Here is a 17,822-nt window from a genome sequence, read left to right as displayed (position 1 = left end):
TCTAATACGAGACGCTTGTTACAGTAGTTGCTAGTAGTCGACAGAAGTGATATCAGAGTACGCCGCTCCCGGTTACTGATTCACTTTCTTATTATTTCCAGTGCCATATCTGCGAAATTTTATCTGTAAGGTTTTAAAGTATAATATTCGAACTTGCTTTTGCGGAGTAATGCATTTTTTCTGTCAAGTTTGATTAGTTTTTATCAGGTTTTGTAGACCATCTAGGACTACTCAGCTTCATAAGCTAAGCTGCAGGCGTCGGTTTAATATATGTTTGGTTCTTTTCTATGCTAGTTAGAATACCGTGTTGATATGGAAGTCGGAGAGGTGCGACCTGCAGAAGCTTCGGACTTTGATCGTCTCATTCAGCTCGCCCAATCCGACACAGATGGAGGTTGGGAGCTCCGTGTCAAAAAGTCATTTTGCTCGGTGTTCACGCGAACTAATGAGCTGAGCAATTTTAAAATGATCAAGGTGAGTTTCTTGTATTCCTATAATAATGAATAAGCTATTTTATTGACCTGCTTTCTTTGATGGTTAATATCATTTTTGTCATGCATGATACCCACAAACTTAATTCTAGGAAGTTTGTACATCGAGAAAATGTGGGTGTGTTTGCTAAAATATTCCTAGTGCAATGGTTTCATTTTAATTGTAGTGTGTCTTGATCCTCAATCATTGGATGATAGTTGTAAATCGTAAAAATTGGTTTCGCGTACCTATTCAATTTTTTTGTTTATTTGCTCCTTCAATATCTGGTGTTCTTACGTACAAGTAGGCCTGATAAGGTTATCTTAAAGCCAAGAGTAGATTAACCTATAACTGAATTTTCATAGCAAATAGTGCTGTAAAAACCTCGTACAATGTTCTTTGTTATTCTAGTTGCTAAATTTGATTTTGACTGCTAATTTCACCTTTTTGCGCATTTGTGATTACTAGGAGCTTTAAGACTTGCTTTTCATTTCTTTATGTGCCCAGAATGCCTTTTTTGCCACATGTATAAGTTGCCTTCTTTTGTCAAATGTACAGGTAACTGCAGATGTATCAGAATTGCCAGCAGCGACCATGTATAACGCACTGCATGATGCTAAATATCGAGCAGTATGGGATAAACAGATGTGTTCCTCAAAGGAGATCTGTGTCATCGACGCAGAGAATGATATAGGATATTATCAGGGTGCGTATCACAGTCATAGCAGGATTTTGGGTTTACTTTCTATTTATTACAGCTCTACCCTACTCCTTTTGTACCTTTGCCAGTAGTCAAATGCATTGCACTGCATGGTTTACATAGTGTTAGATTGTAGGTCTTCAAACTCATTTATTTACATCTACTTTAGATGATATTATCAACAGTAGTAAGAGTAAGTTACTTTCTTCACTCTGGCCAAACCAACATTTTATGAGTCTTCATGACTTGTCTTTTAAAATATTAAAGATCTTTAAATAGTAGAAGATACAAAAATATTCAGTATTTTCTTTTCAAATTTGGGTGTTAGTCCTTCAAATCCTAGTATTTTAAAAATCTAATTTCTTTTTTCAACTTAAAAAGTGTCTTGTTGAATTGTCCTTTGAAAAATTTTGTGATATCAAAGTTGCTTTGAAAATGTTCTGGAAAACTAAATTGATTTGAATGGATTAGTTTTTCGTGTGTGCGACTTGCCGTAAATTACCCTAACATGTTCGTTCATAATTTTCACAGAGAAGCTATTTCATTATATAGACCAATAGGATTAAGAACAGTTTTTTTATGAAGTCCGATGATTCTGACAATGGGCTACTTACAAGCTAACACTTAAAGGGAGGCCTTATTTGATAGTAATTATCTAAAAAAAAGAAGCATTATAAGAAGGTTTTGTTATATTGAAAAGGTAATAGTATATAACTAGGCTATCTATTTATAGATAGTGGTTTCTATGTTCTATCTATCGTTTAGAAGCATGGTGATATACCACTCGGAGAGCTAGTATATAATGCAGTGCTGTGCCTGTTGTAAAACATCGAAATCAATTGCATTACGATGGCATCCTGGATCTTACTTGAACCTGGTTACATGAGCTAGAAGCCATAATCCAGTCATGGTAACAAACCATATGCAAAGGTCGACTTGGTACGGGCATTTCATCATAATAGGCATGACTGGTTATCATCAGATTACTTGGTAAAATCTCTGATATGCATTTTTATTTATGTGGAGGTAGTTACTGTAAGTAGATAAAAACTAGCCAACACAGAGTATTCACAGACTAGCTATGCGCTGTCATCTACTCTTTTTCATCCACTGTACAGCGTGTATTCTTAGTTATTCTTTATCTTGTTCTTGTCGTATAATGTGGACTCTCAGTACTGCATGGTTGATTAACTCACGAATAAGCAATTTTTAAGGTTGTTCTGAAAGGCTCTCGTCTTTACCGCTGAAAGCAATAAATATGTGACATAAATTACATCTTGAAAGACTTGGAGATACTAAATTGCCTGGTGCAACCCAATGATTATCTATTGCCTGGTTCTTTATCAGTTTGGTTTCAGAAAGGTCAATGAACTTAGCAATGAACCTAACAATAATTTTAACTTTTTCTCAATCTCAAAGCTGTTATTCGCTTTAGTTCAAATTTGAGTTGAGTCAAACTGAAAAGAGCTGTTTAGATAACTTTCTTCCCAAATCTTTCTCAAACAATCTGTATCCCCTAAGAGCTCTGGGATATATATGAGAATGAGTACAGTAATAAATGTAGAATATTATTGAGTATTATATATACGGAGTTTAGTTGTAACTTTCTGTGTCACAAGTGAGCACTATGGCTCATCCAACTGTCAGATATGCGGTAATAGAAATATCTAAATTGTGGTCATAGAATCATTTTTAATTTTTATTAGTTGCACTAACGATTATCTTTGACAGTGATAATATATGGAATAGCAAACTGGTGGAATTGGTGACTTTTGGTGAGGTGATTTTGTGTTCTCCTGAAAAAAAGCATATTTAGGGCATCTTTAAGGCCATTTATCTACCTCAGGACTCTTCTGCCATGAAAAGGTTTAAATCTCTTTGAACCGGGCTTATGATCAAAGTACTTCCTTTTGTTGTAGTTTTAGTTATCCTATTGCGATGACAGAGATAATGTAGTATTTTGCCAGGAAAGCATATTTAGATGTTGTTCCTCAATGCTATGTTTTGCAATTGCAGTGAAAACCCCATCACCTCTAAGGAACCGAGACTTTGTTACTCAGAGATCTTGGAAAGTATCTGGGGGAAAGTACATGATAATGAACCATTCTGTCTATCACAAGGTATGAGCCTGAAGCTGTCTTTCGTCGCAGCAGCTTACTATCAAGAATACTCATGAGCTTTAGACTATAATCATTTCTTAGCAGTGACCTTAAAATAAAATTTCCAAGTTGCAATTTTATGGACATGGCCGTTAATCGTCCAACGGCTCGGCTATACCAAACGGTGAGACACATTTATTTTGAGATGGCTTACAGCAAAAAGCATGGTAAGATAATTCCTGAACGCTGTACGACATTACATACATGTATATCAATCTTTACTGTAATAAGAGCAGTGCCCGTTTGTACGAAGTCACTCTAAGAGTGTAGAAAAATTGCATTACACGGGAATTGAACTCATATACTCCAATTTAGAGACCGGCACCATAACCATGACACTACTAGGCTGCCTTGCCGCTTCATGAAGTAATTATGTACATACTTATTACTCATTATGATCTCTCATGGTGCACGGGACAGCCAAGTGTGTCAGTTAGTTATTATTCGACATATGAGTAACCTTGACTTGAGGCTATCATTCTTAATTTGTATTTGTATTGAGGGGCAAAAGATTTATTGAGACAGCAACAGTGTCTCCCTAATAGGATTTGAGAACATAAAATGATACCCAGATTTGCACATGTGGAAAATGATGTTTTTAACATATGAAAGGTGACTCGTGTTTCAGGTTACAGTAGTGTTCCCTAGAGGTCCTTGATATAAGGTGATTCATAACAGCTATAAGGTGTTTCATTACAGCTATAAGGTGTTTTATAACAGCTATAAGATGTTTTACAACAGCTATAAGATGTTTCATAAACACTGTAAGGCGTATCATAACTGCTATAAGGTGTTTCACAACAGCATCCATAAAAGAGCTCCACACAATCATTTCTGATGTGATGAGTAAGGTCTTTTGAAGACTCCTACGTGACTGCCACAATTAGTGGCAGATTTAGCTTCCCCCACTCAGCTTTACATTTTTAATCCCTTTTGAAGTTGAAAAAAAACTCTCTGCTATCCATAATCTTCATAGTACTTGAAAATGAACTTACACCAAATTTTAGTAGATCTCATCAGAAACTGCCGGTATTTGTCTATCATTTGTGATTGTTTTCGATGTTAGAAGTGATGTGACTACCAGAATGTTTCAAGATTAACATTGATAAAACTTGATCACGGTTGAAACGTTCAGATCAAGCGAATGTGTGATTATGGCCTCTGTAGCTGCACTTAGACAAAGAGACCAACAGAATAGATAGATGTAATGCTGCAACCTGAGTTAAATAGAATCCTAGTATTTTGAAAATCATTGCTATAGTTGCCGATAGCAACTATAGCAATGATAGCAACTATAGCAATGATAACAACTATAGCAATGATAGCAACTATAGCAATGATAGCAACTATAGCAATGATAGCAACTATAGCAATGATAGCAACTATAGCAATGATAGCAACTATAGCAATGATAGCAACTATAGCAATGATAGCAACTATAGCAATGATAGAAACTAATGACACCCATATTTGTCTACTGAGCGTTTGAACCATGATCCAGTTTTGTCGCTTTTTATCTTGAAACCTACCTGTTAGATCACTTCATACATCAAAACAATCACCAAGGATAGAAAAATACTTATACTTTCTGATAAAATCTACTGAAATTTTGTATAAGTTGATCTATAACAACTTGCCTGCAAGTTTGGCAGCTTTATACGAGTCAGTTAAGGCATCTTAACTCACCAATTCGTCTGCACAATCTTATCAAATGACCTTCATCTGACACTCCGGAAACTTAGCTTACTCTAATACAATGGTTGTTTACTGAGATTGAGACTGCGTTTGTATAATGCTATAGAAATCAGTTTATACAATCTTTACATCTTCTATGCTTCCAAGATATCTCTCGTTAAAGTCAGTATTCCTTTGATGAAGTTATTTTAGTCAGGGTTCTGTAAAGTCAGAGAAGGTTGTAGCAAATTTTATCATTTCTAGATGATAGTGGTATCACAACCACTAGGTTTACAGGCTACTATACTGGTGATTATATTCTACACGGTTACTTCCTTATTCTTGTTATCTATTACTATTAATTTATTGATAACTGGCGGTAAACTTGGCGATGCTTGGGTTCTTTTTCACGTTCAACCAGAAAATGAAGCCCTCAGTGCTTGTCTGCTTGGACTAGTATACAAGTAGCACTCATGATTTCTGTCGCAAAGCGTATGATACCTTCAATAACAAAAACTAAATATTTCGTTTACTGAGGAATCCAATGCGAATCATTGTTAAATGGGGGTGGTTTCTCAAATTATCTCAAGTTTTATACAAATACTTGGTGTGGATTATGATCTATCAGAGTGTTCTAGTTTGAGAGATATAATGGGTTGTAGGGTCACTAGCCAGCCGGATTTCAGTGTTTGGCTTTTGATGTTATTGCTGTGCTGTAAACAGCGTGAATAGATCACTGACATGCCAACATATGTGTGAAGGGCTGCTTATATAGGACAATGAATCATGTCCTATATTTTACCGCCCGGTTATAGTTTTACCAAGGCCGCGTCTTAGGTTTTATAGCGCCTTCATGTTAGACTCTATGGATCATAGAGCAATTTTTACTATAATAATAGCTGCGTCCGTTTGACTGTCCGAAGCCTATGGTTGGACTTCATTAAAAAAAATGAATCGTACAAGATTCGATCCTGCAACATTTGGCTTTGCCGCCCTGCACGCTCCTACTCACGCAAATAATTCCTTTTTGAGCATTTCTTAGTTGTGTATATAGACTACATATTATCTGTGCTTTATCGTCACACCTGATGATCTCTCACGGCACACTGGACAGTTAAGGGTACTAGTAACTAATCTTTACTAGTCTGTCCTAAGCCACAGTTGAGATTTTGCAAAAAGATTGTATCATACAAGATTCGAACTCGTGACATCTGGCTTAGCCACCCAGTACTCTCATGCATGGGCTAATCGTTCACCTTTTAATATATTAGACTAGTTGTTAGTATCCTTACTCTCTGTGTTTTATTGGCACTCCTGGCAACTTCTCACAGCACTAGAGATTGCCAGGGAACTAGTACATATAAGACTGCTGGGTGTGGTAAGGCCGGTCTCATCCTTATATATACATCTAGTCTGTTGCTCGTTACTAAGGACGACAACATGGATGAGTTTGCTTCCTGTTTTAAAAATTTGATTCATTCTTAAATGACGCTTTGATTTTGTCTTCTAATACGTATAATTATAATTTATTAAGCATGACTCATCGGCAAGCATTTTGCGCTAGCACCTTACGCTAGCTGGTCGTTCCTCGCAGTGGCAAAAGCTTTTTAGCTAAGCCTGGACAGTAGGGCTCCCACATTGCTATCTTCGGTTTAGTTTATAAGGCCTAGCTTACACCATCTGTTGACACGTATTTGCTAGGTTTCAGAGTTTTGTTTGGCTAGTTAATGCGGCTATTAATTGTAACTTGGCATACAATGGTCTTTTGTACTAAATAATACCATCTGCTGGTAATATTGCAGAAAGAGCCTTCCCGCAAAGGTGTGATTAGGGGCACCTCCTACTATACAGGTTATGTCATGGAATCTACAGGGCCAAAGTCTACAAAATTTACCTACATTACACAATCAAATCCTGGAGGTTGGTACATTATCCAAAGTTCATTACTTGCCTTTGCGGTCTTTGTTGATGCAGTGTGGTGATTAGGGCTTTAGTATAATGCCTTGGTCTTTTGGCCTTCTGGACCAGAGCCCGTAGTGGTGTGAGCATTTTATTTCTCAGGCTATTGCTAGGGAATGTCAGATGATTTGAGACTCAACTTTCTCTAATCCCTTTGGTTGATGGATGAACTTGGTCAGCAGTTCTGTTATCTGGGATTGAAAATTGAAAATGTAGCTAAGGCTACCTCTAGTTGTCTAAAGCCAGCAAGTCTAAAGCCAGCAAGTCAAACATCTGAAGGCTGATTCACACTATATTGCTGTATGTCCTTTCGACGATTATCGTCATAAATACAGGTATCTGAGCGAATACAGCAGACCACGCGCGGCATAAACCAATGGCATCGGCGAAACAACGGGGTTACATCCGGAAAGTTCACAGCTGTCAAACTTTCCCGATATTTCGCTGAGTGATGACGACAGCCTTTTCAATGTGAACCATTGCGGTTATAATAATTCGCGGTCGCGAATGGCGGGATTTATTTCTGTTTATTATAGTTGCTGCGAGACTAGTATTTGATTCAAGCACGCGGAAACAAAGAGGTACTGTCGAGAGAAATTAAAAAGAAAAATGTGAACACTACGTCACGGAGTATTCGATAGTATGAACATTGTTATCATTGACAATCGACAAAGTATTGTGGTATCAATGCTGAGATACAGCGAAATAGTGTGAACCAGCCTTAAACAAAGGCATCCTTAACACTGAAGGGCTAGCTATGTTTTAGATATCTGCTCTCTACAATACTCAGGTCGTATCTCCAGTCTACCTGACCATCCATTAACATTGCTACATTCTCAGAAAATCCACTACACCCTATACCAAACACCAATGCCTTGATAATTCACATTTTATCGAGCAGGGTTGTGCAAAAAAACGTATTTCTTCCAATATGCATAATTTACCTTAGTGATCATTACTTTTTTTGTCTCATGGTTTAATTTGTCTTAAGCGGCCGGCATTGACTGGTGATAATGAAGTTCATATCTATCTGTATCTATCATCTATCTACTACACTTTTCTGTCTATATATCAATGCACCACATTAAGAGTTGGTAAAAATAGATTGAGTTATTTTAATAATAAAAAAATTAATTTTTAAAAATTATTCATAAAAATGGCCAACTGGGCGTGAACATACAACTATCCAAGCTAACATACCAGCTGACCTCCGGCTGGTGTCTCTTCAGTTCTGGAAATATTCTACTACTGCATTTCTAACTAACAATATATAGATTTGTTTGGTATTGATATACGATATATACGAGTCGAGTCGTGCATCACTGTTAGTATGTTTGTGAATAATGCTTGATGAGAAAGTCAAGTTGGAATTATGTGCTTGACAAATGGACACTCAGCTTGTTTAAATGGGAGTCTCGAGTTTCACTGCGTGCTGTCACACAGTGTCTGTCAAAACAACTTCATATTTTCAAGTTGTGCATGGAGTTCTGTCCCATAAAGCTTAGCCAATTGTGATTGGCCAATACATCAACAAGCTTTTGCAATGGTTCTGCACACGTTACTAATGCGTTACTAATGCATCTGAAAGTGGGTGTTAATCGCTAAAGTCGGATGAAACAGAACTTAATCATTTCTTGATAGATTTCAACACCTGGCTTTCTCCCTAACGAGATAGTTTTAATTTTGCTATTATATTAGTAAAAAATAGGATTTTGCCAAGCGCACATTCTAGCCATTGCATAAGGCAAAGCACAAAGCATAGTCTGAGATGAAGCCTTCTTTCGAGTGGATTGAGGAAGTGGCTGGATACTGTACGAGGAAAGCTCATAACCCGTAGGGAAAAGACGTCACATAATCATTGCATTGTCACAATTAGCGTAGAGCTACCTAAAGCAGATTAGCTTGCTTGACATCACAGGGCACTTCCTGTTTAAATGGTTTACAGGAAAGATAACCTTCAACAAGCAAGCTAATGAGCATTCCTCTTAGAACTTGACCCTGAAGCTTGTGGTGAGGTGTCTTCTGCACAAAGGTCAAACTCAGTTACTAGTGAGCGAGTGTCTGGTAGAGAACACTCTCTGTGATGTAATGGTGACCCTTGGGGCTTGTAAGGTGACCGCTGTTGCTCCGCTGAACAGCTGTTTGTGGAAAGGTCAAAGTGCCCTCTTATCACTGAGCCATGTAATGTTCACAACCTGTGGAGCTTATCAGGGTTTACTAATTTGAGAGAGTCAAGGGGCTGGATGACTTAATCTCATTGCTCCAAGGCATTTTTCACATTTACACTTGACAGTTTTGCTATTTCAAGAAGCCTATTACCAAAATCACATGCCTGGGTAGTATGCATTGGGTTTTATGCAAGAACACATCGGTGAGAAATACTAGCCATCTTTTTGCATTGAATTTAAATGGTTTACGTTGAATCCCAGGCTAGTCTTATCACCTAAAATTTTACAGGTAGCATATGCTTGGCTATAATGCATATTGTCATGTACTACACTCGTGAGCAAAAAGTTGTTTGACAACGTCTGCAGGTTCTTGACATAGTGCTGCCCCCACACATTTGGTACATGCTGTAGTCTTTGCTTTCTATTTCAATTTGTTGTAGTTGTCAAACTTCAACACACAAAACAGATTTAATCTGTTCCAATATTTGTTTCGTATGTCAAAACAGTGGTATGTTGTAACAAATATTCTTACTAAATAAATACTAGTAACCTGATAGTCCCATGCGCTGTGAGGCTTCATCGTTTGTATTAAGTATGTGCACAATTATTCCGCCATGATGCAAGGTAGTCGAGGAGCGCAGTCGGTAGTGCGCCTGGCTGGTAAGCCGATATCTGAGTTCTATTTGGTCTGGCATATTTTTTCCTATTTTCTCCTTCAGATGAAGAGACGGGTTGACGGACACGGCTATCATTAAAGCAAAGGTTGTAATTTGTATGATTCGTCCTAGTGCATGAAAAATGCTGACCAATTACAAATAGCATTAAAGGAAACTCATTTTATAGAACTATGTAAAAGTTTAAACCATGCGTAAAAGCACAGTAATGAAGTAATAAACAGTAAAAATACGATTTTAGACGTTTTATCGTTATTTTAACTAAAAAAGGCATAACAGAAGTTTAAGCTTGATAATGTATAGGTTCTGGGCCAGAGTAAGTGATAGAATAACACAAGTAAATTAGAATAATTTACTCGTGTTATTCTGTTATACTTAGTTAATGTTTTTATTTTAATATTTTCACTTTTTACCACATATTCCCTTATAGAATTGTATGTAATATATTACAGAATGTTTATGTAGAGATAGATGTTGGTAAGTCACAATTTGACTGTGAAAGGTAGAATTAAAGTTTTTCTTCATTTTTTGTCATGGCTCTATCATATCAACTTGTCGTATCTATTTTTACAGGCAATATCCCAGCTTGGCTGACCAACAAACTAGTCACAGTGGTTGCACCCAAGGTACGTCTGCTCTAGTATACTATAAAGTGTAGTGAACTTTCGGCTCATGTAGAAACTTGAAATAAATGTTTATACTGTCTGTTGTGGCTGAGAGTGTACGGGTTAAATATTTACTTGAAGTTGACCTTTTGACCTGTCTAATAAATCAGTGACATTACATAAGTAGTTGTCTAATAGGAAGTCTATAGCCGAGGGTATGGCTATTATGACAGCTGATGGTCTGTACAGGCAATTTACGACCTAGATTATTTACGGCTCACATCAAGACATTCATAAGTCAAAATTTATTTATTTCAAAGCAAATTTAAAATGGCTAACTGGATTATTACACTCAAAGGCGAGTGATATCAAATTGTTGGATTTAAAATGAACTTAGGCCAAATTTTAGTAGATTTTATCTCAAAGTACCTTTTGTTAGTGAAATTTAGTAAAAAGACCAAAAAGTGTTCAAAGCATTTCTATTTGTTGCTATAAAAATGAACTTTTGCAAAAAATTTTGTAGATTATATCAAAAAGTATCGATATTTTTATATCATTTGTGATTGTTTTTATGTTTAAGGTGTTCTGACTGCCAGGATGTTTCAAGATTAAAATCGATCAAACTTGATTGCAGTTAAAACACTCAGAAGAGAAATAACACGATGAAAGGATGTCACTAGTTGTTATTGTTGCTATAGTTGATATCGGCTATAGCATTCAAGTGGCTGTGTCAAGAGTCTCTATTCTGCTGGTATCTCTGCTGAAGTGCAACCATAGATGTCATAATCACACTTTCACTTGAAGCTCAGCGATTTGTGATTTTTGTGATTTGTGATTTATTTTCATCAACCAAATTAGTTAGGCAAAAGAAAAAAAACTGGAAGAGTGATGAAGCCCATAATACGCAATGGCATAGCTAGTCGGGGCGTTGTGCTTTTTTTGTTGAGTGTTTTAACTGTGATCAAGTTTTGTTGATTTTAACCTCGAAACATCCTGGCAGTCAGATCACCTCAAACACCAAAAACAATCAGAAATGATAGAAAAAGGCTGATACTTTCTGATAAAATCTGCCAAAACCTTGTGTAAGTTTATTTTAAAGTACTTGTATATAATAGTATTCATCAGACTACGTATTCTGTAGAATATTATTATACACAGACTGTTTATTTATTTATCGCTTTATATTATTTTAAGCTTCTGCAGTAGACTGTGGTGGAAAGCTACAGGTGCAAGTGTGTGACGTAATTTTTATTAGCTACCCTAGGACACTTATATTTCGTTAGTATTTAGTTTCGTGAGTAGCATACAGAGTAAAATTTCGCCCCAACTTAATTTCGCAGCTCTGATGAGTTCGAAAATATAGTGATGTGAAAATAAATGCAGTGGAACAAACATAATTAGATTCCTCAGGTCCAGTTCACTGGTAAGAAAATTTTTTTCAATTTGGGACTAGTTTGGAATTGTGAACCGCAGGTAGAATTGTGTGGCCGATATCGATGATGCAATTTGATCGCTTGCTGCCATTTGTTTCTTGGACTATCAATAAACAAAGCTATTTAAGTTCGCATTTTTGCTCATTCGTTATGATAGTTTAGCTCATGACATTTTCGCGAGAGGATGACTCCGCGAAAAGGCGAAAGTTAGATGAGGCGAATACATAAGTGTCCTAGGGTATGCTGTTAAAGGTGTAGTGTGGGTGTAAGTAGGGATGGCTGGAATTCCTAAATGTCATAAAATGAATAGTGGGTTTATACTTACATGGATCCTAGTAATATTTCTAATAGTAATTTTTAAAATTGCTATTTATACCAAAATATCATTCATATTTTACTAATAGTAATATTGCCCACTTGCTAAAATTACTACTGGGAAAATGCAGGCTCAGGAAAAGTGCTGAATTCAGACATGAGATCTGAATGCCTCGCTAGGCTATGCCAACAAATGCCAAATTGTCTATATCATCTGAATTTGTATAAGGGATGATTCAATACAATGGGCTTTGTGTTGAATGACAGTGTTGATTGTTTCTTAGTAGTATATATATATGGCTGTGGTATGGCTGTATTCTGTGTTGTATATGGGTGTGGTATTGCTGTATTCTGTGAGGTATATGGCTGTGGTATTGCTGTATTCTGTGTGGTATATGGCTGTGGTATTGCTGTACTCTGTGTTGTATATGGCTGTGGTATTGCTGTATTCTGTGTGGTATATGGCTGTGGTATTGCTGTATTCTGTGTTGTATATGGCTGTGGTATTGCTGTATTCTGTGTTGTATATGGCTGTGGTATTGCTGTATTCTGTGTGGTATATGGCTGTGGTATTGCTGTATTCTGTGTGGTAATGTTGTATTCTGTGTGGTGTATGGCTGTGATATTGCTGTATTCTGTGTGGTAATGTTGTATTCTGTCTGTTGTATGGCTGTGATATTGCTGTATTTTGTGTAGTATATGGCTGTGGTGTTGCGGTATTCTGTCTGTTGTATGGCTGTAATATTGCTGTCTTCTGTGTGGTATATGGCTGTAGTATTGCTGTATTCTGTGTGGTATATGGCTGTGGTATTGCTGCTATCTGTGTGATATTTGGCTGTAATATAGCTGTACTTGCCCTGTTGTATGTCTATGGTATTGATGGTTTCTGGGTAGTGCATGGCTGTGATATTTTCACCCAGGTGCTACAGCGCATGTTAAAGGCTAGTAGGGGCTATGAGTCTTGGAAGAAGAAGAATGATCCAGAACATATGCCATGGCTCTGGCCTGATCAGAACACTACAGATTTGATAGGTATGTGATGTCACATGGACACTCTCTTATAAAACTCCTTAATGGGGTAAATAATAAATAATATGTAAAAAGGATGTATTAAAGCTGAAATTTTTTAATTATGAATGGAGGATCAGATATTTAAACATGATATTTTCATGAGTCGTCTTTCCCTTCTAGCCAAATAACTCATTTACAATGATCATTCGCCGAGTTCATCACCAGTTTCTTGAATGCTCGAATGGAACGATCAGCATTTGCTTAGGTTCATCAACTACAGTGAAAGACAAATCGAGTTGTCTGTTTATTTGCTGCTTAGAATGACAGAGAAGACAATTTGTAATTTCATGCTTCGCATCCAGTATTATTGCAACAGTTATTGGTTATAAGTTTTGTGACTTTGCTAAAAGGTATCCGGTAAGCATTTTTTCCAATGAATTAGATTTTTGTTCTTTGTCTACATCACAATTTACCAAAACAATACGTTAGAAGTAATTCACCTGAGGTGAATAACTAACTACCTGTGGCAGCTAGTCATTTTAATGCTAACTAGGAAATGGCGCTAAAAAGGAATCCTTTGTTCTAGATCATTCTATTTAATTATACTGCTCACATTTCAAACAAGTTTTGATTTATAATTGTTGATTAGGAACATCGTTTGTGAGTAGACGCCAATGTTCAAGACTGTAATGATACACGCAGCAACCTACAACAATGGAAGCCATCTTTAGCCATCGGAAATGAGCATTTTAAGCATGTAGTAGTTCAACTAGTCAGTGTGTGGGTGATGCATGGTAGTATAGAAAATATTTAATGTTGAGACTGTTTCATGCTACGTCCTAATTCACTTATATATTATCATAAGGAGGGTTTGTGCAGCAAGAATTGTATGTAGAGTGGTTCAGATACATCGTCATATTATGTTAACAAGAAAAAAGTATTTATGTTACCATTTATTGATTGTGTGCTTGCGATTTGTATACTCAAGGTAAATTAGTAGCTCTTCAGGGCTTGCCTCAAGTAGTCCGTTTGTCTCAGTTTATTAAAAACCTTGATTGTCTAGAGATAAGGTTTGACAAATAGATCAATAACAGCATAGCAGTATTGTTTTCATGGCTGACTGGTGTGAACAATATTGATTAATAGAAATCAAGCCAAGACAACTTCATCTAAACATATTATGCTTTATGTGCGTGCTATTGAATACTGGGAAATTCCAGAACTATATCAGGTCAACACAAGTATTCAGGAATTTGGACAACATCTCATTAACAAGTTCTCCATGAAATTCATCTCATCTATAGCGAGTTTATTCATGTTAGTGGTGATAAGTAGATAAGTTCCTTGAAATTAAAATTGTGTCTTTGCAGTTGTTCGGTTAACATTCTTTCGATAGGCAATGTACACCGCTTACTTAATCACAATTAGCATTATTGTTAGGAGCTCACTGGCTTAGTTTTTAGGTTGTCCTACTGTAAATTAGTAGGAGTGATTTTCATCAGTTCTTAGAGAGACCACTCACTAAAACTCACCTAATTATCTGTAGTTGTTTGTATACTGCCATTTGTATACTCTCAATTGTATACCATTATTTGTATATTGTGATGCAGCTAATATCTGCATAATTAAAGTTTGACTTGCAACAAAATTCACATTACAGTTATTTGGTATCAAAAGATTCACCATGTTTTACTCTGCTGTGTTGTAGGTGTCAAATATGTGGAAATGTGATTACAAGCTCTTAAAAGTTCAAAAACGAACAGTTAATCGCAGCCATCACGAAAACGCCGTAGACTGGAATCCCTTTCCAAAACGGCTCAAATGGGACGTAGCTGGACACGATGGCTTCTGTTTACACTTTCATGCAACCTCAGTCGTCGAAATATTTTCACAAATATACTTCACGCATTCAATAAAACTATGTGTATTGCCCTTACGTGTCTATTTTATCCTCATTGTAATGCGGTCATTTTGAGTACTGATATCTCAAAACCTACCATAAAAATTCATTTAATCTTTTAACCTCGGCTCGAAGGAGTGCATATCATCTTTTGGTAAACATGACGAGCTTGTTGGTAACCTGTGATAGTCAAAAAATGCTGCAGAAATTGTTCGTGCCGTTTGGCAGGAGGTATGAGTCACATGATCGGATTCTGACTAGATGATTAGGCTCAGCCGAAACAAAACTGTAAAGTAGCGAGCATCTATATTTGATATGGGCTTTCTGGTAGAACCTGAAGTGTTTGTCATAAACTAGTGCTACAAGACGTTTTATATTGAGCCTTTTATTGGCCTTTAAGTTCACGCGATCATAAACAACAACTACATTGTTTGAGTATGTCGTCGAAATAAAGAGATTCCAATCTACGGCGTTTTCGTGATGGCTGCAATCAACCGTTCGTTTTTTAGCTTTTAAGAGCTTGTAATCACATTTCCACATATTTTGCACCTACAACACAACAGAGTAAAACATGTCGAATCTTTCGATACCAAATAACTGTAATGTGAATTTTGTGTCAAGTCAACCTTTAAGGCTTTCAAATGTGGCTACGTATCTGACAATCATTAGCAATATGTCCCGCCTTTCCATGGATCATCGTACTACTGTTTTCATAATAAATAAGATTTATCTTGTCATGAATCACCGATGTTCAGGTCAAGGTCTTATCTTAACATCAGTTTGGACTCAAAAACTGGAGCATCTGGAAAAAACTGGCCTGAAGAACACCAGTTTCTTTTCAATTCCTCTATAATTTAGTAGATAGTCCAAATATATTCATGATATAATCTATAGTTTATATTTCTACTTATATTAGCAAATGCAGAAAAATGCTGTGATATTTTAAGTTTTTCATTCTGTTAATTTGTATTCATCGTAGATTGGGACGATGTAGAGAACACTGGTTTGGAGAATGAATTGAATAATTCGGAAGAGACAGAGGAGTATCCTGACCCAGGAAATGATGACAACACGCTGATGCAAGACGTACAAGATGATAGTTGATCTCCATTACGTTATTATTAGGTTCCGTCCTGTTCAAATTAACTTTTTTGGTGTCATCATTTTTTGAACAGCTAATCATGTTATCGCAGCAGCGATTAGCATTTACATTGAAATGCCTCTAATTCTCAAATAGATGAAGTTCTATCTTTTGACTGTTCTGATGATGTTCATAGTCAAGGAGCATATATCATTATTTTTACATTTCACATTTTTATTATTTTGAATAACATCTATTTCTTGCCTACAAATTAGATGTCAAATATATTCAACAAACATTTGCTATATCACTTTGATGTTCCTTTGCTCTTAGACGAAATCTCTTCTTTTGCAACCCTCTAATCAGAATAAATAAATAGTTTTTCATTTGAAATAGTTGAGTTGCACACTTGAAAGCAGTTACAGTATATGGAAATGCTATGATGCGGCATGTAAGACTTGCTTCATTATGTTCAGGCCTTTGAGAACAAGTGTCCAATTGCAAGCATTTAGCACTTTAGAAACTTCTATTTGAATAGGCCTAGATAAAAGTTGCAAATGTTGAACAAATATGTGTATAAATCTCTAAAAAAGTTTATTAAAATTAGATGGGGGCGTTGGAAGGCGCTCGTATTGGCACTATGGCTGTAAACGGGCAACTGCAAACTAAACAATTATATGTGGAAATGTGATTACAAGCTCTTAAAAGCTAAAAAAACAAACAGTTAATCGCAGCCACACGAGACCGCCCTAGTTTGGATTCTCTTTCCAAAATGGCTCAAATGTGACGCAGTTGTGGTAAATGGTTTCTGTTTACACTTTCATGCAACCTTGTTTGTCGACATATTTTTACAAACATACTTCACGCATTCAATAAAACTATGTCTATTGTTCTTATACGCGTCTGTTTTATCGTCATTGTAATGATGTCACTTTTAGCACTGATATCTTATAACTTACTGTAAAAATTCGTTTAATTTTTTAACCTTTTGCTCAAAGGAGTACATAGCATTGTCTGATAAACATGACGAGCCTGTCGGTCACCTGTGATAATCGAAAAGTGCTGCAGAAATTATTTGCGAAGTATTGGGTCACATGATCAGATTACGAATTGCCGATTAGACCAAGCCGAAACAAAACTGTAAAGTAGCAAGCATTTATATTTACGGGGTCTTTGGTAAAACCTGAAGTGTTTTTCATAAACTAGTGCTACGATAAGTTTTATATTGAGCTTTTTATTGGCCTTTCAATTCACGTGAGAACATCACGTGACACGGCAATAACCAAATTTCGTGGCTACGTCATCGAAATAAAGAGATTCCAATCTACGGCGGCTCTTCGTTTTTGAGCTTTTAAGAGCTTGTAATCACATTTCCACATATTTGGCACCTACAACACAACAGAGTAAGGCATGGTGAATCTTTTGATACCAAATACCGGTAACTGTAATGTGAATTTTGTTGCAAGTCTACCTTTAAAGAGTTATAGGGGTTTATGAGAAAATTATCGATCAGCCAGAGTTTTGATGTTTGGCGTTTTGCTCAATGTTATGTGACAACTATTTTGGGCTCAGTTGTCGTTGCTAAGTAGATAAATGCTTCAATTGCTTGCTTTATCATCTAAGAAATGGAATTAGAGAAAATGGAATGAGAGCTTTATAGGAGTTGTTTTCT

At 36.4% G+C, this 17,822-nt stretch overlaps 1 protein-coding gene across 1 annotated transcript; it reads left to right on the top strand.

Moving 5' to 3' along the window:
- Positions 1 to 13: 13 nt before the first annotated feature.
- Positions 14 to 16,453, top strand: LOC137407405 (START domain-containing protein 10-like). Its single transcript, XM_068094056.1, has 8 exons — positions 14 to 125; positions 295 to 474; positions 1,030 to 1,177; positions 3,188 to 3,291; positions 6,807 to 6,924; positions 10,379 to 10,431; positions 13,079 to 13,190; positions 16,049 to 16,453. Exons 2-8 carry the CDS (start codon positions 313 to 315, stop codon positions 16,171 to 16,173), a joined length of 822 nt encoding a protein of 273 aa, XP_067950157.1. The 5' UTR covers positions 14 to 125; positions 295 to 312; the 3' UTR covers positions 16,174 to 16,453.
- The last annotated feature ends 1,369 nt before the right edge of the window (positions 16,454 to 17,822 follow it).

This window comes from Watersipora subatra, chromosome 10, assembly GCF_963576615.1.
Source record: "Watersipora subatra chromosome 10, tzWatSuba1.1, whole genome shotgun sequence".
NCBI lineage: Eukaryota > Metazoa > Bryozoa > Gymnolaemata > Cheilostomatida > Watersiporidae > Watersipora > Watersipora subatra.
This window is presented reverse-complemented; position numbering and strand designations above follow the sequence as displayed.

Coding starts and splice junctions, on each gene's coding strand:
- LOC137407405 (XM_068094056.1), top strand. CDS start 313: ATGGAAGTCGGAGAGGTGCGACCTGCAGAAGCTTCGGACTTTGATCGT. Junction 3,292..6,806: donor ACCATTCTGTCTATCACAAG/GTATGAGCCTGA, acceptor GTAATATTGCAG/AAAGAGCCTTCCCGCAAAGG. Junction 10,432..13,078: donor TCACAGTGGTTGCACCCAAG/GTACGTCTGCTC, acceptor ATTTTCACCCAG/GTGCTACAGCGCATGTTAAA.